The sequence below is a fragment of the Orbicella franksi genome, chromosome 7, assembly GCF_964199315.1.
Source record: "Orbicella franksi chromosome 7, jaOrbFran1.1, whole genome shotgun sequence".
Lineage (NCBI taxonomy): Eukaryota > Metazoa > Cnidaria > Anthozoa > Scleractinia > Merulinidae > Orbicella > Orbicella franksi.
In genome coordinates, this window is record NC_138151.1 from 9,326,407 (window position 1) to 9,351,526 (window position 25,120).

A 25,120-nucleotide genomic window follows, 5' to 3' on the forward strand; every position below is an offset into this window, starting at 1 on the left:
TGCGAAGCGGTCGAAGCTTCATGCTTCGTTCTTTCTCATATCACTCGACGAAACAATTTTGCAGCTGTAAAAATCAATGAAACTTGGAAAAAGAATTTGAAAGGCCTCAAAGATAAGGTAAGTGGTTCATAACGAATAACACTGATTGGCATTCCATCGAGTGAGATCTATAATGTTTATAAAGATTAGGGTGCTGAGACTGCGCAGTACGGACTGTAAATCATAAAGAAAGTAAATGATATCTATAGGCTGATCAAATGGTTCTTCAGCTTTGTTCAATGAAGAAAATGCATTTGTGCCGTGAATGGTGAAGAGTGACAGATTTCATGGCTGTCTGGTTCGATTTTTTCCTAACAATTTCCTAAAATGACTGCACGCATTTTCCGGCGCAATTTTACGTTTCATAATTTCAATTTCAATATTTCAGCTTCAAAAGCCTTAAGCTAAATTATTAATAGTCATAACGTTGATTTAAAAGCGATAACAACACAAACCACGTTAGCCTTATGACAGACTGCCACTCTTTACCATCTTCATGTAGCTTTCGTTAGAAGCCTCATGAAGAAATGATGATAGAACTAAGAGTGATTTAAAATTCTTTGTTGTATAACACCTATTGATTGCTTCATTTCACGAAGAATGGCACCCAATCAAGAAATACAAAGGCCACAATTCATTATTGACACACTTATCACATCATGGTTAAAACACAATGGCAGAATCTTACAACGTTAAGGGACGATTGTGTAGGACAATTCTTAAAAGCGTGCAAAATATTACATATATTTACAAACAAGAACACAGTGCAAGGATACATCAAAGGTGTCTAACATGAAGTAGCGCATGGAAATTACAGCTGGCAAAATATTCTTACAATTTGCTTTATACGAACGATAACAATTTAAGTTGGGCCAAAAATACAATTTACAGGCGGGATGAGTCATTTCCACTCCCACAATTGAAAGAAGTTCATTACCTTGACATTTCAGTACTTCCCTAAATTATCAAATTCAAACATGAAATGCACTAAGAGGTTTGTTAGTCCACAAACCTCCCAATTTGTCTTCAACTAAAACAATCAGATGCGAAAAAGAGGCGGTAAAAAAATAAACCACCGTACAACGACGAACTTCTAACTCATAAATCGAGCGAGAATAAAAAGAGTAGAGAAATAAATCACAAACAAGCGGAGAATTTTATGTTTGCAAAACACAAGAGGAGACACTTTGCGCCATATCGTATGGCGTGATGTCACGCTCTACAATTTCGATCTCACAAAGTTACGCAACAGTCAATGTAAATAGCATAGAAATTCGCGATTGCAGTTAAATCCCAGAGATTAAAATATATTATTACTTGAGAATGTGACGGGATGTGTCATACAATGTACAAAATAAGCTTTGCGAATCGTTTGTTAGCAGTTAATGAGAGCCAAAATCGTAACTAGAATAATGGACTACCTCATCAGAATGCGAAGTAAAAAGTCCCGGAATTATGTCCAGATTCACGGCGCAAAAACACGAAATATAACATTGCACTAACTAAATTAAATATCATACAGGTCGCATGAGATTCAAATTTACGCTCAAATTTAACGCTCTGTTCAATATACAAAATATACCTCTTTTGTACAAAAAAGAAAACGGAAAGTATCAAAACGGCGACTAGGACAAATTACTAACACCCTGAGCGACCACGCCAACAGGCTGCGAGGAACTCTGGGACATCACGGAATCCACAACCCGCGGGGTCACCTGGAACGATAGCGAAACAAGACGTTATAAATCTATGATCAATGACATACCTCTAATTAACTTCGTCTTCTCGGTCCGTATTGTAAGTGACGGACCGAGTTTTTTTTCGTTCGATTTATGGCCCAAGCGCTTGGACCATAAATCGAAGGGGAAAAAAACGAGGATCCATCACTTACAGTACGGATCGAGAAGACCAAGTTAGTAAGATATTTATTATATCTCTACTGTGTGTCTTACGGGTTCGGGAACGATTTCTATTCACACGGAACGGCTTCAAATTTCTGACCGTGACGTACGTCGAAAGCAAAACGAGTCAATTTGAAATTGTTGTTAACTCGTCAGTACATTTTCATATACACAATTTAAAGTAAAGGAAAGTTTTAAACTTCTACTTGCTATAAAATTTAAGAACAGACGATAAATCACGAAATATTTGGAAAGAAAAAAAAAAACAGCTTTAAATTTTGACGGGCCGTACAGTAGAATACGGCCCGCTAAATTGACCAATCACAACGTACGTAGTAACTGAGAGATATAATTACTCAAGTCCACAATCAGCAATATATGCGTTTTCAATGAGTAATCATAAAAATTACAATTTCCTCCATTGTGATTGGTTTAAAAAAACTCCTATTTTCCACTAATTCACTTGCCAAGTTGTTATCGTACAGTTTGTTATCGGACAGTTTGTTATTGGACAGTTCAATAAGCCAATCACATTCAAAGTTGTAGTTTAAATCAACCAATCACATTCAAAGTTGTAGTTACGTGCGTGCGTGCGTGCGTGCGTGCGTGCGTGCGCTTTCGTGTTTTCGGCGCCCAATTGCCGGTAGGAGGTGCGGTGGCCTTAGAATGTTTACATCTCCTTTATAGGTATTTTAATGCAAATTTTCCCTTTCTTTCATAACTTGGCTATTCTTCCTTTATCGGAAATTGTAATTTTTATGATTAATTGTTAATAAGACTTCGTGTCGTCCAATTCGGTCTGTAATGATACTCGTGATAAACAAATCGGACTTCCGCTGCGCGGGCGTCCGATTTTGTTATCACTCTTATGACAACCGACCGAACTGGACTCCACTCAGTCCTATTACCATTGCTAATCAACTGATTGTTCATCAAAATTGCTGATGATTAATGCGCAATCGATAACTAATTAACGACCAAGAATTTTGCACCCTACTTGATTATGTATTGATGCCATTTATTACTCATCGACTACTTATTAATTATCTTCCTGTTATTATCCTAAACAATTAGGACAAATTTACACCATTTTATTCTTCATCATAACTGACTTTCCTGTCATCATCGGAAATAAGAAATAGTCAGTAAACCGACTTGCTACCAATCATTAATTCACGTTATTAACTTACTACGTCTGGGTGTTAACACATACTGATACGTCTTCACTACTACTAAATATATCCTAAGGAAAGTTGAGCTTTGGCTCAGTAGGGTTCTATCTGCAGTTCTTCGTGTTTGTCGCTATGATTTGACACCTGAGCTCCTGATCATGTTGGTCAGCACAAAAAATATGCAACTGAACAAATGATCACAAGCTCTGAGTACCAGAAAGTTGAGTCCGTAAAGGATGGGTTCGCCGAAGGACGGTCATGAAAGCAACACACGATAGATTAAAAAAAAAAATCAGCTTACCGCGTGTAATTTAAAATTATTAAATACTTCAGTGAGCTCTTCAATTGTGTACTGCAATGAAGAAGTTGCACAAACAATGAGAAAACTAGCAAAATAAACTTTTTAGTTACTTTACTAAAAGCCCGCTCTCACAGACCCTGGTTCAAACGGCAAAGAGAAAAGATTATTGGAGCTTTAACTCGCGTTTGACTATCAGTTCCCTTGCACTCTTTTCCGAGTCGTTAAAAGACGTGTAAAATCATCTCCCTACTAGCTTGACAACGCGAAGGTCCCCCTTCCCGGGGTACACCCGTAAATTTCGGATAGGTGTGTGCCGCTACAAGGGAAAAACAAAAACTAAGAATGGTATGAGTGGGTCGACGTTATTTCGTTTCTGTAACACTGGAAGTTACGTGTTAAGCATACATTTGTTTTTCGTTTAGCTGGGCATTTACGCTCTGGAATTTTAAATTATACAATTTAGGTATCCCGTCTAAGGATCACACCGGGAACACGATGCCAACAAGTGCAAAAATGATCCGCTCTGTGGATCGAGAACCTCAAAAATCCTGCGGTACCCTGTCCCGCGGCACATACCTATATAGCCCACATATAGGAGTACCTCCCCCCGCCCCAGGGGAGGGGGGCATAAAGGCAATAGTTAAATCTACTTCTTGCTTGACCCGATGTTGATAAAATGAGTTTTGTTTGTCTGTGCTTGCTTTTGCTGTCACTGTGACTGTTGCTTTTTTTGTTCATAGCTCAGTAATAGTCCTTTGTAAGTTAACAAACTTAGACTATGTCCCACCTGATTAAGGACAATGAATCCATCCAGATTGATGCTCGTTTTTCTGGCACAGTCTTGACAATAAACTAAATGCTTCTTGTTGTCGGTCACGAACAGTATATTGAACACCTCCACCTGTTATGCAAAGAACGAAGTAAGAGTTAAAAACAACTGGGGAAAAAAAGTGAGATTATCTGGGAAACAGGAAAAGTTACACATGAAAAATTAAGGATGGAGGTTTTTGGCGAAAGAAACAAGAACTCAGGGCTGGAAATCTTCCTGTTCTACAAAGCCTAACGCTTGCGACCTGAAGGAGCTCAATCACGGTATTTTGGCCACGTACAAAATAACCTTTAAATTGAAGGAAACTTTAAAGTAGCAATTTACTAAGACAGAAAAACACTTAAGAGATAATAACAAAACCATAAAAGAATGGTTCAGGATCGAAAAGACTGACACGGATTACAAACAATGAACTTGAAGAATTTAAGACACGCAAACTTTCAACATGCACAAACCGTGGAGTAGCTCCTTTACAGAGTCATCAATAAAGGGAATATGATTAATAACTGTATTATTCCGGGAGAGGACCAAAAAAAAAAAAAAAAAAAAAACAGACGCACTTCACGTTAAGTGTGCACAGAAATACCTGAAACACGTTAAACTCTGAACATCGAATCACGAATCCCAGTTACGTACCTCACAGTGAGCACAGTAGTGGGAGCCTTCATTGTGTGTCTTTCCATGCCACATCACTTCAATCCCAGAACGCTTTAGTTTCTCCACGGTAACCTGGCAGTACTTGAGCGACCTGGCCAGCACCACTCTGCAAACACATTTAACAAGATTACCAAACCTCAGCACTCGGGTTAGCTTTTATTATTTCATTTGGCTTAGCGTTTGCTGAGGTCTAAACATGTCAACCAATCAGAGGTAACATCCTGTTTTTTCAACCAATCAGGTTGAAACCCAAAACTGATGGCGACTTAGCGCACATGAATTTTCCCGATTTTGACGCGGGTTGCATGATTTTGTTTCGAGTTCTAATTGGTTTATTGCATGACTGTTGTTTGTTGCGATTGGACAGATATGATTACAGCGGTTTTCAATTTAGTGTCGAAAAACCAAAACCAAACCAGTTACTTACCAATTAGACTACTCGGCTAGTCTCACACCGTAGTAAAACCAAGACCAAAACCAAAGTAATTGCCTGATTTACGTTCGACACTCAATTGAAAACCGCTCAAACTCACTTTGGTTTTAGTTTTTATGACATTACATGTAGACTAGGTCTCAAATAACTATAACCTGTTGGTATAGTTTGTAATGACTAACATAACATCTTCTCAAACACAAACTTACCGGATATGTTCGAAAAGTTTTCTTTCTGTGATTTTGACATTTCTTGCCAGGTTCCATGACAGGTGTAGCATTGCAACGATGGACTTTTCACCTAAATATATCAACATACAGAGAATTACGTAAGTACCTCTATGGGGACGCATTTGTCTAGCAAAAAGACAAAGTACTTGAAGAAAAAAGGGTTTTTGCGAGATTTTGTTCCGCGAGGGCCTAAACGAGTTAAAAACTGAATTCAGTTTGCAAGAAAAAAATGAAAGCAGGGAAAGAAACGGAACAAGGTAAACTTAATACTCTTTTGTACGCAACAGAGGCTCTTTATCTAGTAAGCTAACTTTCCAATCCAGGGGGCAAAAAGTTAGAACAATAACGAACGCAGTAAGAGTCAACTGTAAATTATGGACAAGGACCTCTGACATCAATGTTGACAAACATAAAGAATTTACAGCTGTTGCGCTTAAAAACAGTAGGTAACATTGAAACTACTGCACATGAAATATGAACTTAAAATTCTTGCCTTGTAGTTTGTTCCACTCATATCTGTCAATGGCAGCATTGTACATACTCTCTGCAATAGCCAAAAAAAAAGTTTTGAAACTACAGTCTGCTTAGCGAATACAGTTGGATGGACGAAATACATTTTTCAAGCACTCAAGTTTAACTACTTATTGACCGAGAGTGGGGTCTTTACGGGAAAAGCTCCAAACGAGACCTTGCCGTATTGACCTCGTTACGACAAGACCAAGGTCTGAGATTTTCGCATAAAGACCGAACGTTCGAGGTTAATAAGTTGTTTATTATAAGGCTTTTTGCTTTGTTTTTGCAGACCCTTTATGGGCCCGTGGGCTTTACAGGAGAATAACGCCCTAGAATAAGCCAACCAGAGCGCTCGTTATATTGGTTACAAACACAAACCATATAAGAAAGTGTTAAAACAACTTCACCACAATGACATTTAACTTTAACCTTAGTTAATAGAGAGAAGTGGTTAAGAAGCCCAGTAAACAACAAAGAAGCAAATAAAACGGCTAAGATTTACGTTGACAGGTCCTTGACCCTGCACATATTTTGCTTTTTGCTCATTGACTATGCATGAATTACATAAGTGCGATGTAGTCTATTGGTTAGTTGTATGAGCACACATAACTACCTTTGGTATTTTGCCAGGTTTTGTGCAGGGTCAACGCCCAAAATAGCCAACAAGAACATACAAAATAAGTCTTCGCCAGGTTTCATAACTTACCCATTAGCGGTCCTACATTCCACGCAATGTTGTTACACCAACCCTATAAAATGGAGCGGCAATATTAGAACTGCTGGCCAGTCTGATGAAGCAATCACGGTTTGCAAAGTAAAATTCTTATCACTTTGCCTATCACTTCATAACAGTTTAAGATGTTATTATAAAGATTAAAGCCTAGCTCCATTGCTTACCGATGACTGTACCCAGTGAACAACTCCAGGACTGAGCCAGACTAGGTCACCAGGCCTCTGGATAAATCTGTACACTGGAACACGTTCCTCATAAAGCTCCTCTAAAATGGGCCACCACGAGCCTGGACAGGAAAATAAGGAATAATATAGCAACATTGAAGAACAGGGAAATTTATTGCCTATTCCAAGGTATGCGTTATTTGAATATGCATCATACATGTACATACAGCCTTTTTCTAGTGTCGCTTTTACTGAAGAACATATCAAGGGAATACGGGACAAAGAGAGGTGGGAGGGAGGATTTTTTCGTGGGGGGGGGGGGGGGGGTCAGAGGGGAGAAAAGGGTGTTGGAGGGAGTATGGGTCTAAGGAACAGAAAGCCAGGGATGAAAGGGAGACTAAAACAGAGAGTATAAAGGAAATGAGATAGGGATAGAAGACAGAGAGGAGTACAAAGGGAAACGGTGGCAGAGAGGAGGTGATTAACAAAACCTAACAAAGGTTCTTTACCTGTTAGAAAGTTCACGTTGTTCCTGCAACGTTGAATAGCATGAAACAAACAAATAAGTTACATAGAATACGAAGATCTGTCAACAAAACTGGCTTTTGACCAAGTAGCAAGAAGCCATAATACCATTTAACAGCATACTGCTGCTTTGTAACACAATCAAGCAGGATTGAGGTCATTGACCGTAAAAACAATTGGTCGCAATCAGCATTTCTCAAGGCTTTCTACATCAAGAACTTAAAGCCTAGTATTAATGAGGGGATCAAAGCATCTAGAGAGTTAGATCTTTTTCTTTGATCTGTTTCAGTTATTACTATGTCAATGCTTGTGTATACGCCTAATTAGCCTTGATGTATAAGCTTTTCGAGTTGTTTTGACCTAACTACATGACTATGACTGTGAAATAGAGCCAAAATATTGCAACAACCTTTCTACATTGTAATAAACCAAAACTTGGTTTTCAACGATGTTAACAATCCTCGGACTAATCTCGCTTATGTTACAAGCACGATTTATAATGTTGAAATTTGCGCCTTTCTGATATGTCAGAAACAGACTTTTTTTAAACAGGACAGTAGCCGAGTAAGCCTAGTACTCGTGTGTATGACACCATTACTTACTTTTCACACAGGTTGTGTAGGACTCCCCAGTATTCGGTAGGTGTCGCAAACCACTCTGAGTCTCCAGGACCAATGTTGATGTTTATAGCATAGAAGTTATTGTTTTCTTGATGACCTAAACAAAATGTTCATCAAGAAAATGAAAAGGTTCTTCCACCTAAAACACTTGACAAACAATCTGCTTTACTGCTGAAGTACATGTACTTACATGTAGCTTAGTGGCTAAAAGTGTCCAACACAACAAGAAACAACAAGAGACAAGAAAATGCATGGGCACTTTTTTCTCACATAATTCAGTGTTTAAATAATAAAAGTCAAATCCACACCTCTGTGTAAAAGATAGTTCACTTAGTCCCACAGAAGTACCAGACTTCATATATTCTCTTATTTTACGATACAGGACCCTTCATAATACAGACACTCACCTGAGTCTCATTAGTGTCCATATTAGAGAGGTTTGATTACATATCTTGAGCTTAAAGGGCCCTAGTCAGTCACAACTTTGTTTTTGTTTACATGCAAGAGTTTGGCTGTTATATTTCATTCAGAGCATGTCGAAATGAAGGAAATCACTGTAAAACTACTAATTAAAGATACTTTCACAAAAACAACTTGCAGTAAAGCAATAAGATTTCGCTTCACCATGCAATATCAATAATTTTGATGAGATCTAAAATGGTGGAGGCTGATAAGGGTCCTTTAAAAAAAGATTTTGCTTCAATCTTTAGTTTCTCTGCAGCTACATGTAAAATTAATGGGGATCAATGTGTAATTTGCCATGCATGATTTCAATCTGATTGTACTGTAATCTCTCATCTGAATCTTGCACACAATATGCAGCTGTTTATTCCTGGTTTTTGTTTCGTTTGTTTGTTTCTGTTTGTTACCTGGTGTCCGGCACCCTGGTATCTTCATGTACAACTGCACTGAATTCATTCCGAGAATTGTGTGACCAATATGACTCAACATGTTCGCTGGAGTTACAACCTGACAGCCAATGCAAAGCATACATTACAATTAATAAACCTCCATGTTGGCACCAGAAATCTGAATCTCAGAGTTCTGCACTAACCTTAGCAAATGGTGGAAGTTTAGTGAGCTCTTGAAGCTGTGTTTTCCATCTGAATGAAAACAGCAAAACATTAATGAGTTTTAACACATAATACAATGATTTTAAATACGCTCATAACATAATGTACCTTTCCAGCCATATGGCAGCCACTAAGATTTTAAATTGTATTGTTCAAGTAACGATAATTAGCCTTTATTTGCTCCTAAGCATCCTGTAACAGCTTCATGTATGTGAAACCATAGAATTCAAAATGGCTGCCGTATCAGCAAAAAGGTCCATTGTAAGGAAACTGTGAAACTGTTAAAAATGAAACTTACTTTCTTTCATCAGAGAGGTCAACATTAGTACCAAACTTGATCCATTTAAATTTCTTTCCTTTTCCTTTTTTACCACTGAAAAGTTTAACAAACAAAGAAAAATTAGTTTGAAAAATTAGTTTGCATAATCATTTCCCTACATGAAGTTTACAGTACCTTTATAAACCCCAGCCCAAAAGGGATATCTCACAGTAAGTATAAATATTAAGTCTGTGCTCCAGGAAACATCACAGCACAGTATATGCAAGCACAGCAGAAAGATATCAACACCTACTTTTTTGAGCTTGAAGAGGAATCACTGTCTGAATGCGATGGCTCTTTAATGCCTGACAGTCTTTCCTGCTCTTCCTAACGCACACAAACAGAAATGAAATATTACAGGTCTGCTTATTACAGTATACAGTATACTAAATGGACTACTAAAAGGCAGAAGATGAGAAAATCAGACCTTGGAATGTTTGTACGATAGAGAGGAAAGTATAGACTGGGGTAACCACTACAGCAAAAACAACTAATTACATGCTAACTGCAACAACTTAACTTGTACCTAACATTTACTACATAAATTATTTAGTTTCACTGGATAAAAAAAAAATTAAAAGGAGAACTGGTTGCCCAAAATAACCAATACAACCAAACTTAGGAGAACAATGATCGTCATAGTAATGTTATAGCATCAGGTACATACAGAACACACACTCAGAGACAGACTCATAGACTACTTAGTAATCTAGTATAGTCATTGCAATATATTTTGTTCATAAAAATTTCAAGAATAAAGTCCACCTTGAATTGTGCAATGTTTACCTTCAAAGACTCCTGAAATGAATTGGCCTGATACTGAGCATACTTTGCAATTGTTGTGAATGACCTGTGGAAAGATATGCCAGACATGGACCTGTTACTATAACTATTACAATATGGCTCCAGGAGTGTGTGCAACGAATTTGAGTAAGCTTCACCTCCAATGGTTTGGCAGGAGTAACCATTCAAAGCACAGAAAATGATGAAATGATGGTGCAGATGCAATAAGTCTGTAAAATGTTTTAAATATAGCTCATGTTCTAGTAAAACAATGCAGAATCTCTTGACAACATTAATACTCTGTTATGCCATAAAAATAATGACGAACAAAATGTTTTACAATGTGACCAAAATACAGTACCTGCTACTCTCACAAAGCCAAACTTTCTTTTCACCATTAGTGTCCCAGTTTTCATCTGAGGCTTGAAGTCTCTGTAATGTAGAGACAGCTTATGATGAAAACAGCAGAATCCCAACAGAACCTTGTTAATTAAACCCACTTGGCACAAGCAACTAAATTTCTAATTTTTCCCTACTAACAATATACAACATCAACAGATTAAAATTTGATCATCAAAATTTGATACTTAGAGAGCCACCAAGAAAAAATATGATCTTATTTCGTAGCACAACTTTTTAGTAATCTGCAACCTCCTGCTTTGCTAACAATACCTAAAACATGAATGCTAGCATAAGTTTTACCTGTGTTCTCACTTCCACTTGGTGATCACCATTTGTTTCAACAAGAGTCTTGGTTGAAAATAAACTCAAATCTGCAAAATATTGAACATCACGAAACACATTCAATCATCATTCATGAAAATAAAGATTAACATGCTGCATTCTTTCTTCACTATATTATCAGTTTGAGGGTCAATAAGGGTTGTAACCCATAGCACCTCCTATGACAGAGCATGCTTGATGGTTGGGAGCTTGTTGTTACAGGTGAACCTGGCTATAGTTGAAACAATTCACCCATTAAGTAACAAATGCGTTAAGGGTGTAAAGATCAAGGTTACAGGTGAAATTATCCAAACTCAATGACAACCCCACATGTGCCAAAATGTGATATATCTGTTCAGAAGAGGGCCAGAGGATTGGAAGGGATGCTATGTTGGAAACTAAAAACTAGCCTATTTTGCTTGAAAAATAAAACATGTATATATCAAATACTATGACATCCATTTCTATCAACCAAATTTTATGGTACCTGAATGTACATGTATTTAATGATAACCAAAATTCATAGAAATCCAGACGAAATGGAAAGAAATTACCACACTGTAACAGATAAGGATTTCCTGTGTCATTTTAGGGGGCAAGAAAAAGCCATGTCTCATTGCCCAGGGCAAGTAAATTTTGCTCTTGGGCAAAATGAAATCAAGCTTACTTGATTCTAGACAGTACCTAGTAAATGATGTAGTTGAAAGGGCATGAACACTGTGCACCTATTGGGCAAGTAATATTTTAGTGACAGCAATTGAAAATTAAAATGTACTGGGCAACTGCAGGGTTTTAAAATTTTATTCCAGCCCTGATTTTACACTGATATACAAACCTAATCTAAGTGCTGCTGCTAAGCCTCTAATCACTAGAACTGGATTGGAGTTATTCATCACCATGTTTTGAAGTACTGGTGAGAATGCATCCTTCTTGTTCTCAACCTACATAAAAGTCAAAAGGGATATCATGAATTGGCGACTAAAGACAACACTTGAAAGATAACTGCAGTGCTGCACATATGTCACTGGCCTAAGATATGGAAATTAGTAGTTCCCAACATCAAGGATGCAAGAATGCTGCTCGAATATTTTTGAGACCAAATTAAAGTAATTGAATCCATTATAAAATCATTACAAAGATTAGTAGCTTGGCAAGTCTACATGGTTTCAGTAGCCTGGGTGGAGAAAGGCACGGTGAGAGTTAAAGTGTGACCACAATGACCCTGACTAGGGGCCTGTTTCTCGAAAGCACCAGAACGTTTTCGGGCTCGAAAAGCCAATTTTAGTTAATCGGTACTTAAAGACAGAGAGGTGTACATGCCTGAAACTTCTCGTACAGAAAGGAACCTCTGTTTACACTACGAACATGTGAAAAGAAGAGCTCTGTAATCATAAGGTTTGAGATTTTGTTCTGTTCTGACTTTCTGGGCGCAAAAACGTTTTGGGACCTTCAAGAAACGGGCCCCTGGGCTTAATCCCAGACTGCTCAATCTGGAGTCTAATGCACTGACTTACATGTAGTTTGTACTAGCTAGATCACCACTCCTTCTAGTATTAGCATCATAAAATTTTGATCCTGCCCAGTTAATAGGGAGTCCATCTGCATTTTCTCTAAAGTGTTTTCTAAGTGAGGCTGAAGCAGTACTTACATAAATAATTGGCGTCTGTGGCGACAACTTGTCTGTTGGAAGAGGTGGTGTTGGGGTGGGTGGTGGGTGCGGAATTGCATTCGGATCAAACAATAAGTTCAACTTGGGGACCGCCAAATTATCTCCTCCTGAACTAAGATTAAATGGTGACTTGGATGAGCCAGGCGAGACAACTGCAAGCTGTTTTGATGGAGACAAAAGGTCAGCTGGTATCAGAGTCGGCGAGAATGTTGATTGTCCTCCCTGTAGACCTGAACTTGGAGATAAACAGCCTGGGTTGATGATAGAAAGAGGTTGAGTTAAACTTGGCGACAGAGTTGAAGTTGTGTGAAAAGGTGATTTCTGTGTGGGAGACATGACATAACTCGGAGAGGAGAATGGAGAAATGGTCATTCCACTTGCACATCCAGTGGAACTCGAAAATCCCGCATACGTTGAGATAGGGCCATTGCTCAAAGTGGGATCGCTATTCCCTGTTAATGGACTGGGCTTTATATCGGCAGAGCAATTTATTTCCCCCAATAGTGTTGTATCCATTCCACTGGTTAAGGAAGGTTCAGTCGTGCTTGAAGAACCTGTAGTCAGTGATTCACTAGAGAGAAGAGTTGTCCCTTGACTACTAACAACACTCTGACTAAGCAGTACATTAGACGAGGTTGAAACAAAGTTTGCCGGAAGTGATGACAGCATGGCTGTATCAGGCCCTGCTATAGAATTCTGATGGCTAGTCACTTGCATCATGTGATCTGCTGGTGCAATGGATGTTTCCATAGCAGACACAGATGAGTTACTATGAACATCTGTTAGAAGTGACTCTGATTGTGAAAACGGCCCAGTTACTGATTGTGTGATCAACATGGGAGCAACTGAATCAGAGGTTCCTTGTGTAGTGATACATGAGGTACTTGACTGTGCGTCACTTTGTGCGGGCTTAGCAAACTGATTGTCTGAGCCTGTCGACATGACATTTTGACCATTGTATGATTGAACTGTATCAGACCAGTTGTCCAGTGAACTTGGACCTGGAACAGAAGCCCGATTGAGCTGACTTGAACCAACATGTTCATGATTTTCTTCTTTCATACCCTGCAATGAAACATGGTTCGTCATATTCTTAGTTGGAATGGCGGCTGTATTTTCCAAGGAAATAGACACATTAACTTGTTCTGTGCTGCCTTGTTGCTGTTGATGTTGTGCTTGCTGTTGCTGTTGTAGATAAATTTGTTGCAGTTGTTGCTGTTGCAGTCCTTGTAATTGCCCACTGGTCAACAATTTTACCTACAAATAGAAAAAAAATACAGAACTAAATAAGTGTTCATTCACTTTAAAGCTAAAGTACATTAATTTTTAGCTTACCACATCTAAGAAAACTGCAATGGAAAAATAACATGAAATAAAAGCCAAACTCAAATGTTGCCAATCAGTAGAAATGGTACATGGCTTCTTTTATGTGTGAGAGTTCATCATGGCAATGGGTTAGTCAATAGATGCCAACAATTTCCTTTCTTTTCTTTTCAGCTCATTGCCTAAACTTAAAACAAACTTGATATAATTTATTATATGTACATGTATGTATAGAAGTGCAAAGAAATTTGCATGTGTTTTCCATGAGTCAAGGATTGCCATTTTAAACCACATTTACACTGTACATGCAATAAACCAAAAGTAACAAGTAGTACATTTGCAAGAGATAATCTTTCACTAGAGTCCTAACCTGTGCATTCCTTATTGTTCTTGTTGTAAGCTCAGCAGGAATAGGTAGCTTCCAAGCTTCATCAACAGATGGAATATTCCTGATAGCAAAAAAAACTCTAACTTACACTGGTTTTGGAAAGCAAAATAAAATAAAGACTTTCAGCAGCATGCAAAGAACATGATGTCTGACAGCCTAGGACTAGTGGATTTGACAGCCAGCCTAGTGGGTTCTGTCCTTTGCTTACTGAGAGCCAAATGAATTTTTTTTCTTGGGGAAATTTGGGGAAGACGAAGTCATTCCGATACCTAAGTGTACCGTATATTGTACCGTAACAGATTATGATAGTGACTTTTTTTTCAGGGGGGGGGGGGGGAGGGAGGCCAGTGAGAATAAGCTTGAAGGGTTGCAAGCTCGAAAATCAGTTTTCTTTGCACCTTGCATGGGTCAGCATTGCTTATTGTGATTGGATACTTGCTTCAGCATATACAATGGTAGTCCGCTGATAATGAATCAAAAATCAAGCCAGTTTCAGTTTCCATTAATCTATCAGGTCAGTTAGTGCCTAGAGAGTAGCCAATCATGTTTTGTTTTGTTTTTTTTTTTACCTGGGATTTGTCTTATAAGGAACACTGTTTGTCATCGTACTGGTAATAATAATACCACTAACTAATCTTTATGGAGGAAGCTTCCGTCACATTGCGTAGTTTTCAGGGAGGTCCTCAGTAACACACACACACCTGCATACCTTTTGCCCGAGACCATCAAAGAAAAGTTCCCAAAACATTGGTTTAGGTACTTACTTTTTCTGTGCTTCTTCCTGCTGTGGCATCATAGCTAACTGAGCCTGTAGTGCCTTGACTCGTGCCTCTATAGTGCTGTCTGTGGCACCTGTGGAACAATCAATTGTTATCATGATGATAATTTATTCTCAAACTGCCTCTTTTCTTGTCCACTCAGAGAGACAAAAAAGAATAACAATAAATGGTTAATGCTGTCCGGCAGACACTTGACTAAATACTTTACGGTTGTTGACTTTTTTTTGCACAAATAATGCACACTATAAGACTTAGTATTCAACTTTCATTCCTATTGGCAATGCCACTGTTAAACTCCACTGGTGTATTACAGATATTGACTGTTAAATAAAAACTGGAAGCAAGCAGTTTTAAATCAACAAAGTCTTCATTGCCTTTTATACCCCCTGCAAATGGGAGGGTGGGGAAACCACAAAGCAACTTAACAGTAGGAATTCTAATTTGTAGTTAATCCTAGCAGATCTTACCATATCTCCTGGCTGCACTGTAACAAGCAATAGCATCACTAAACATGAAAAGGAAAAGCTTGTATGTCAGAAGCAGACAACCTGAGCCTTTTATACACGTTTATATTTGCGATGGACTAGCATCCCATCCAGGAGAGAGAAGAAATACTCCTATAGTTTCTTCATGCTACAAAAACAGGGATAAGCTCTGGACCGATGGGACAATTGACTCTTGTGCAGACTTTCTGAACAGTTATTCTTTAACAATTAAGGGAGTGAATTGTACCAAGCTTCACTAGACACTTCTTTTCAGCCTGACAAAGACAAATCTTATCACTGAAAACCAGTCATAAACTTCATTCAAACTGGGGTTTCAATAAGGGCTGGGCACCGATGGTGTACAATGTGCAGTTCCAGAAATATTCCATTCTATACTCCCTCCACAGAGGGGATTGGAATTTCCTGGGGGTGGGGGTTCTATAAAAACAAAACACTTAAAGAAATAAAAGAAACTTAATTTAAATTTCCAGAGGTGTGGGGGTCTTAAAAAAGATCTCTTCTGTGGGGGAAGAATGGTTCTTTTTTGGAACTACACATTGTATGTCCTCACTAATGAGGATATTGAAGACAGAATTTTCTGCTTTACCATGGTAATTTTGCAAACAATCAGTGACAATGGAAAGTAATTTATCAGTCTATGTAGTAAAAAGAAAATTACACAGTGGCTTGATGATATGAATTTTGTTTTCACATGTTAAATATTCTACTTGCTGTACTTAAAAAAAAAAAAATTATATCCTGACACTGCCATGTAACTTCTCACACTTATTTAATAATATTTCATCAAGTTTCAACAAAGGAAACCATAACCATTCTCCATCATCAGAGTAAAATAGGAGTGCAAAAGGTCTTGTATGTGTACTTATTTAAGAAAGTTCAATACAGTTAATTCAACAACAAATAAATTCTTACCTAAGCTGTTCACAGGCCTCATAAAGAATACCCAAGTCAGTCCATGCAGCCACATGTGTGGGGTCTAACTGTATGGCACACACATAGGCCTGCAATGCATCCATAGGCTGATTTTGTTGCTGGTACAACACTCTACAAGGATAAACAAGACATAAGATTCATTCTACAATACAAAACCTAAATTCTTGACAGAGAGCTCTCAAGGGATGGATTAACAATTCCATGGCATCACTTACCCTATAGAGCACCACGTGTCAGCATTGGCTTCTGACTTATCAATGGCATGGCGATAAGATGTAAAGGCATCATGCACTTTTCCTTGCATGGCATAGCACCTGGCACAATAGGTTTTAAAACATTTTATAATCAACTTACCAAGTTAAAAGGCAACATAACACTTGTCATGGGTAGAATACATGGTAACAGAAAATTAGCAAACAGAGACAGGCCTTAAATGGTTAGACTACCAAACAGGAGAACCAGGATCCAGACCTGGCAGGGATCTATGAAATGTCTTATTGCGTATGAATTCTCTCAAAGTGACTCTCTCCACTATGAATTTAAATGGATATATGCAAACTGTTGCTGAAATCTGACAAATTATTGATTGAGGGGGCGGAGATGGGGAGGAGGTGAAGGGAGGGTGTTACCTGCAATGGAGTAGTTATGCTCATTCACGAGGAGTGGTCTTTCTCCTAGTCATTTTTTTCATGTTATGGAAACTAGAATATAGCAGTAAGCCACCTTAGGTGGTTAAACGAGAACTAAACCAACCTGCCTATAAGATACCATGCGGCACCACTGTTTGGATCTGTCTCAATAGCCTTCAGTAACAACTGAACAGCTTTTTCCATTCTTGAAGTTCTATCTCCAAGGTGTTCCTTGTTGTAATACATCCACCCTTGCCAGGGGAAAAAAGATTCCAAAATCAGAGGAAAAGATTTTCTATCTATCTCAGTTACAAGGACAAAATAATTAATTTACACTGGATTATAACATTTCCTTAAAGGGAGATGTGATATTACTTATAAACATGATATTGGATGATATTACTTATAAACTTACCCAGTTGTTTATATGCATTGGCCCTGACAGTGTTTGGTGCATTGGGAGTCTCTATGATTGTTTCATACATTTCTTGGGCTAAATCACACTTGTTCTGCATCTCAAAAAGGTGACCCAGATGAAAACGAACTGAAGTTAATAAGAACAACAAGAAAATATAATTATATCGAGATAAAAAGTAAAGTTCTACATGCACACTTCAAAGACTGTGAGTTGCAAATCTCTTGCCAGTATCTGTTAGGTTAACAGCAAAAAAAAAAAAAAAAAAAAAACACCATTCGATATCAAGGGAAAACACAGTTCAACTTACTTTCTACTTTTGACAGTGAGCAAGGACTGGAATCCATAAGTGCCATCTGAAAGTGCTGCATTAACAAAACAGAAAATTGGACATTACAAGTCAAGACTGTACCAAAGGACCGTAATTATGAACAGTGTGTCGTGTTCTTGAGCAAGAAAGGATTTTTGTACCTAGGCTCTCTCTTGACTAAGGAGTATTATAAATAGGTATTGGTGAACTATTAGAACAGGCAACCTGAAAAAATGCTGGGGTAACCGCTGATGAATTAGGGTCTATCTGGGGGAGGGGGGAGGGGGGAGAGGGGAGGGGGGAGAATGAGGGAGAGGAGGGATAGCATGCATTCTTTAGAAATCAAGCATCCAATATACTATGTTCAACAGAATCTCTTGTACTTAATAATAATAATAATAATAATTGTTTGTGCCACAAACAAACTACTATCAATCCACTCTTGATAGTGTAGTTGTTAACTGAGTGTTGAAAGTAATCAGGCAATTACTTTAGCTGTGGTTTTACTGTGGTTTGAAATTGACAGAGTAGTCTAAATGGTATATGCAATTGGTTTTATTTGGTTTTGGTTTTATGACAATCAACTGCAAACCACTTGTTACAGAAGGCATCAGTAACAATCAATCCTAGAACTTCAGGCCCACACTACACGTCGTAAAGCTACATCCTTCAAATATATAGTTTTCTTCAATCTCAGGTGTCTTTAAAGGACAACGACTAAGGTGTCTGTTGATATTCTGACTAAGATTATCACTAACACCAGTGTCTTGGTTTTTAAATATCCAAAATGTTACTTACTTTTATACTAGCCTCACAGCTGCCTTGTGCTTTGAATATGATTCCCAACCTGAGGTGAACTTCATTGGAACAATTAAAGCTGGGATCAATGTAAAGAACTTGCTGAAATATCTTTATTGCCCTGTTTGAAAAGGAAATAATTAAATTCACTTTTGGCGTGTCCTTGATTAGCATTATGCAAATTTCCACTGACAGGTTTCATTGTTTATGAACATAGCTATGTGTAAACAAAAGGACCAAAATTCTTGACAAGCTGTACACTGGACCAATTCTGACAAGTTGACAATTAACTTAGTCAAAAAATACACTTGCAATGCTCAGCACCAGCAAATTATTTTAAAAAAGAAATAATGGGACAGTGTAATAGCAGAGCACATGAACTGATGTCTTAGTAACGAACCTTGATAATGGAAGCTTGCTTACTGCCTACATTTTCATGTGTGTGAATTTCAATGTTTGTGAAAACCTGCTGGTTTGTTTCATTACAAGTCTGAGAATTAGCAGAAAATAGAAGGAAAAACTATGTACCTGTCGACCCAAGTTAACCTGATAAAATTATATGTACGCTTATGTATGTGTACCAGCTTCAAATAATAATTTATTATCTAGGCTATGCACAAAATGCACCAATTTGCAAGGTATCTTTTCTAGGATACAACTTTGGCAAAATGTGAAGTAAAATCAGAGTCAAATAAAAAAGCTGAGTGTGGATTTCAATAACATGAAAGGTACCTTGTTCACATTTACTGTAAAACAAAGACTTGCAGATTGAAAGTTCTACATATATGTACCCGTTAACATGACTACACATTCCTTGAAATACATTAGATATAATCTGACTGCTCAGGTGAATTTACTTCTGATATATATATAGTGACAGAACTGAACTTACCAAGGATATGCTGAGAAGTTAAAATACACAATCCCTAAGCCATAAAGAAATGCAGCATCCTATGAAAAAAAAACACAAAACAAAACAAGTTCTAAAACAGACCCAACTCAAGATGCACCTAAACATCCTGAGAATGTTACACCACAGACGTGTCGTGAATCCACAATATAATTAAAATTTTAGATATTGTGCAATAATTATATATGTGTATAAGGCTATCTTTAGTAGCACTGCTAATTAAAGCTCACAAGTCTAGGAACACGCATTGATATAATTAAGAACACTGATCAGTTGATTAGAACCTAGCGTTCTGCGACCTACAGTGCAATTCATATCTATAACTTGCAATACTTGCTAGGCACAATATCCTTCATGACGTCAGATCTTTGCAAGTAATTAATATCAACTACAATAAATACAGTACTTAATATAATTTTAATTGCCGAACATTCATGGGATGTTTGTGGTAGCTTTTGGAAACCACAATACCAGTTAAGATAATGGCATCATTAAAGCAAGAGTTACCAATATAAAAGGAAAGATGACTATGGAAAAAAAGTAGCCTTCAATGACATGTTAAAATTTTGGAATACAGTTGGTTGCAGTTTTATCTGCTGTATGTAATTTATCACACATACTTGTACATCTACTGTAATCATGCATAATTTGTAAAAGACACATTATTATGTCTCTACAGGAAATTGTGCAAAGTGTGTTTAAAATGCTACTAGAATTTTAGACATATTTAAAGTTTGTATATAGTTGTATAGGTAGAGACTATCATATTTTAGCCTGTATTTTAAAATATTAGTGGAATTTTAGATAGGTATATATACCGCAAGAAGTGAAGGGTAACTTTTAACTTAACTTAATTTATTAGTAACTTTATTGGGAGTGTCCCCAATTAGTTGGCCTCCGAAGTTGCTTGATTGATTGATTAATTGACTGACTGATGAGACAACAAAGGTACATTTAGTTCTGAATAAAAGAAACTGTTGGGCTGCATTGGCAGGCAAGTAAAACACATTTAGCTATTTATGAAGTCACTTTAAGTTGATTAGATAATTATAAACATCACAGTGAAGAGATGCCAACCTAAAAAAATTGAAATCAAGGAGATCGCCAGTTTTACATGTATCCTTTTAACAGTCAAAAAACATCATTAAAAGTAGTTCCTTCTCCAATTCAGCTACAAAAAATGCGTCAAATATTCCAAACATTTTCCACCAAAAAAGGCAAAAAATCAACTAAAATAAGTGTTTTCCTTTGAATCCAGGAAGGTTTGGTGCGTCGTATAGGAGACCAGGAGATTCAGTTTGTATCCGGGAGAGTTGCAAATACGATAGTGAGCTACTGAAGCTGACTTTTCAACTGTTAGTTCTTTGTCAGAGCACAGTAATATATACATGTATTGACTGTTCATATGTACAAACTACCATACATGCAAAGCAGTAACAAAGCATAAAAATAAATCATTGTCACAAGTAGATGAAAGTGAAAGAACCGTAATGAAAAGTTCAGGTCTGGACAAATTTAAATATTGGTCCTTTACATACACGTAATTGCTGACCCTTGATAAATTCTTTCCCATTTTAAATCTTTATCTTGAATTTGTATTTGGTAATGACATTTATTGTGAAATACCACATAAAGTTGTAAACCACATAAAGTTGTTGTTACATACATTATACTTTTGGAAAAAGGTGACCCCCTAAGGGCATGCAAGATCCTGGTAATAGCAGCCGCAATTTGTCTGCTGTAAACTTAATTAATACCAGCAGGAATATACATAGCTTTTTACATTCATGCACATCTAATAATGAATACAAAGTGAAGAGTCAGTAGTCATATTAACATTTCCATCTTTAAAAATGATCACTTCGCCTCACCCTACCCCATCCCCCACCCCAATCCAATCAATTTACGCAACTTATGAGACATCTTTTCCATAACTTAATGTATAAGAGGGAATGATGAAAACGAGCATTTCCTAGAATGATTCACTGAACACTTGAATACCTGTCTCAACTCAGAACCACCACATCACCATCTGCTGTGGAAACTGGAAAACTCAACTCACAAATTTTCAATAGGTAGAAAGTCTTTTGTTTGGCAAGATCGTACTTCAACAAGAAGATCATTGAAGGACTAATCATGCAAGAAAAGAGTCCAACTTTGAACAAACAAATTAATTGCTATTTATGTTGCACAGTTGTTTTTTTTGAGAATAGTGTAAGTATAAAACTCTGCACAATCTTGGATGGCTTTAACCCTGATGATGACAATTGGTTAAAAACACTCAGTTTAATAATAATATTTTCTAGAGTTTATAGCCTTAATTGTATTTGTACCAGAAAAAAAACAGTTTTGTGAGTTTCAATGTATGTTAGACCAGAACAGACAGCAGAACAGAATTCACAACTAACATGACATGACATAGTCCAGGTGTCAATCATGTAATGTAATCCAACGTAGCGTAACCTTGCCAACTCGATCCCTTATAACATCACTAAGACCATGTTGAATAACCTTACTATATTTTGACTACCGTTGTACCACATAAACAAAACCCAGTAAATTAATTCATTTCCAATACTTCTCTAGAACATGTCATTAACTCTTTTACATATGAACCAGACATGACCGTGAAATTCTGGCACAATACCAACAACAATTTGCTCCATTATCCTCATTTATCAGGACTGACACAAAAATAGCAGGTGCTTTTTTGCAGTTACATTTTAATCATTGAAAAACAAATTACTGTTCAGGCCAACATTTGATGCACATTCCATACAGTTACTAAATGGTTTTCACTATCTTGAAATGAAAGTACGTTTCACCTTAACTTGTTTGTTGTAGCATTTCATACACTGTACATAAGCTTAAAACCAACAACAATTAAAAATACAAATAAAAATTATACAAATTTTGTAATTTCACAGAAAAATGAAATCAAGAGTCCCATAAATTTCCATAAAGAATGAAAGAAGTACAGCTCAAGAAATCCCTTAATTCAAAACAAATGATGAAATTATAAAGCTGTTAACCTGCATAATAAATCGCCAAATATTGGCAATAAATTTACGGGGATTTTCCCTGAGCGGTAATATCAATGGTAAACAAGTTTCCGCGAGCTGCTTTCTACTTCTAGCCAAAGAGGTGAAAACTGATAGCAAGAAAAATTCTGTCCTTCAATTATGTATGAACTCCAATATCTTTTGTCTGGCAATCAACGAGCGGTTCGAGGACTAAGTGAGAAAATTGGCACTAAAAAAAATGTGAAACGAGATCTCGAATAACGACTAATTTCTCGACGTTCGAGGTTGATGCTTTTGCATCCAGAATAGAAGGAACAACCTTCGATCCTGTTTCGAGATGTGGTTTAGAAGAAAGTTTTTAACTCGTCGACTACATCAAACTTGCATTGGAAGTAAGCTTACAGACATGTAGTCTTGTAAAAGGAAAACAAAAGAACGTCTTTTCAGCGAAATAACACAAAACAGAAGCACAATTCAGTGTTACAGTTTCTATTTGTCTAACCAATGAAATTTGCACACGCTTTTGTCTACATCTATGGTATATTCTACCACCATATCTTAATGCATTAAACCCTCGTTTATTAATATACGAATGATCAAAAATTGTATGCAATCATGGGAGCTAACGAGTGCGCGAAAAATGAAATATCTTACCTTCCAATAATCAACTTGTTGAACGTTGAAAAACTTCTGATACGCCGAGAGAGCTGAAAATGAAATGCATGACACGTTGAAAAGCCATGGATCAGAATAACATGCAATAAAGGTCTTACATCAGAACTATAAAGAGCAGCGACAACATGCTCGAGGCCAGAGATACCATTCAAGTGCACTGACTGCAACGATTGAAATGAGCAAGGTTTTTCAGCCCAAGAATATAAAATATCCACAATGACATATCCGTGTTTCTTTTAGCAAAACACATCAACACGTTTGATTTTGCCTGCAGCACAGGAATTTTACCATACCTTTGGGAAAGTCCTCCAGCAACAGGTGAATGTGTCCCAGTTTGCAGAAAGCAGACGGGTGAATTCCCTTGCCTTCTTGTTGCAGCTCCTTCTCGAAAAAACCTACACCCTGAATGAAAATAGAAGAAGGAATCAAAATGACTTATGTAAACTGATTACTGTAAAATTATAAATGCTCCATCTCCACGTAAGCTCACGCAATTATTCGCTTAGCTAACAATTAAAATGCTCCTTGCGAAGTGTCACTGAAGACTAACGCAAAAGATAATGCAGAGTTCAATTCACAACCTCTGTAGAAAATTTGGAGCTTAAAGTTCTCAAACTTTCTTCCTTACCTTAAGCAACAATGATTTGTGGTTCAGATCAGGCAGAGCAGGATCTCCAATGGGGTCTTGAATTCGCAGAAATCCGTACAAACGGCTAAGGAAACGACACATTAGTTCAATCGGTAAGTGAAGACACCAAACGGAGATTTGGAGACACGAACGGGCACATTCAAAATCCTAACCTGTCATAATTCGTTAAAATGTCCTTTTCTCGATCGCTCAAGACATCCACCTGGGAAACCATTGAGCATATTACTGGCCAACTTCGCCAACTTTTTCAATTTCGGCCTAAAAATAACCTACACGAGTGACAGAAGTGAATTTTCAAGCTCACAACAAAAACAAAAGGCCAGATAGATGGTCGGGCTGCAAGGCGACGTAGCTGGCGTAAAACATCAGTTTTTCAGTAGCTTTTACCGCGGTAGAAACCCATAACCTCCAACCACGCACTTCAAACTACTAAATCCGTAAATTTCTGCATAAAAGAAACGAAGTTTTCATTGTCGAAATCATTGAAATGCAAGTAAGCCTTGTCTTCACTGGAGGGGTAAGGAACGGTGAAGCACGCCGTGGCGTCCACGAATACAATTCACCAATCATTCCTTAGTATTATGATCACGTGGGGGATTCCATAAACCACGCATTCGCGTGAAAGGAAGTGCCTATTTATTCACTTCATCGCATTTCCTGTGCAAGATTTTTCTTTTCACTTTTTAAGTAACGCTTGCTTGGTCTTGCTTCTTTCCTTTTCAAACGATTGATCGCACCACGAACAAATCATTCATTTATTCAAGAAACCTGAATTGAAAATAGTGTGTGACACTGATCACGTTACAATGTGGCGTATTGTCATGCAGATATTTTGCCTCTATTTGCGTTCAATGTCATATTGGCCTGGTCGATGAATATGAAATAGGTTTCCGTGGTTTTGTAATTTTTTTAAACGTAACGTGCACAATTCCTGGTTGATACTGAATAACTTATGCGAAAAGATCGTGTTCGCGTTTTGGCCGGAAAATGAAAGAAATTCGCGAACAAATCGAATTTTTCATCGAAAATAACGAAAACTGAAAATAGTTCATGAGACAAAAATAGTTTACCATGCAGACTGCTGGTGATATTAAAATC

At 37.4% G+C, this 25,120-nt stretch overlaps 1 protein-coding gene across 1 annotated transcript; it reads right to left on the bottom strand.

The window, feature by feature from the left end:
* Positions 1-953: 953 nt before the first annotated feature.
* LOC145491766 (histone demethylase UTY-like) lies at positions 954-24,820 on the bottom strand. Its single transcript, XM_081471024.1, has 33 exons — positions 24,175-24,820; positions 24,002-24,086; positions 23,667-23,775; positions 23,353-23,405; positions 19,658-19,716; positions 18,766-18,886; positions 17,968-18,022; positions 17,658-17,786; positions 17,367-17,493; positions 16,829-16,927; positions 16,593-16,724; positions 15,642-15,679; positions 15,160-15,247; positions 14,378-14,456; positions 12,664-13,941; positions 11,851-11,956; positions 10,995-11,065; positions 10,654-10,724; positions 10,296-10,359; positions 9,763-9,836; positions 9,489-9,563; positions 9,172-9,220; positions 8,987-9,086; positions 8,100-8,214; positions 7,482-7,504; positions 6,973-7,094; positions 6,782-6,824; positions 6,056-6,106; positions 5,542-5,632; positions 4,879-5,005; positions 4,201-4,314; positions 3,414-3,464; positions 954-1,754 (listed from the first exon to the last, which is right to left on the bottom strand). Exons 1-33 carry the CDS (start codon positions 24,234-24,236, stop codon positions 1,665-1,667), a joined length of 3,951 nt encoding a protein of 1,316 aa, XP_081327150.1. The 5' UTR covers positions 24,237-24,820; the 3' UTR covers positions 954-1,664.
* Between the last annotated feature and the right edge of the window lie 300 nt (positions 24,821-25,120).

Excerpts from the sequence above, each read along its gene's own strand:
- LOC145491766 (XM_081471024.1), bottom strand. The coding sequence starts at position 24,236 with ATGGTTTCCCAGGTGGATGTCTTGAGCGATCGAGAAAAGGACATTTTA. Across the intron at positions 15,248-15,641 it reads CAGTGCAGCCAGGAGATATG|GTGCCACAGACAGCACTATA; the intron begins GTAAGATCTGCT and ends ATTGTTCCACAG. Across the intron at positions 7,505-8,099 it reads CTACACAACCTGTGTGAAAA|GAACAACGTGAACTTTCTAA; the intron begins GTAAGTAATGGT and ends TCAACGTTGCAG.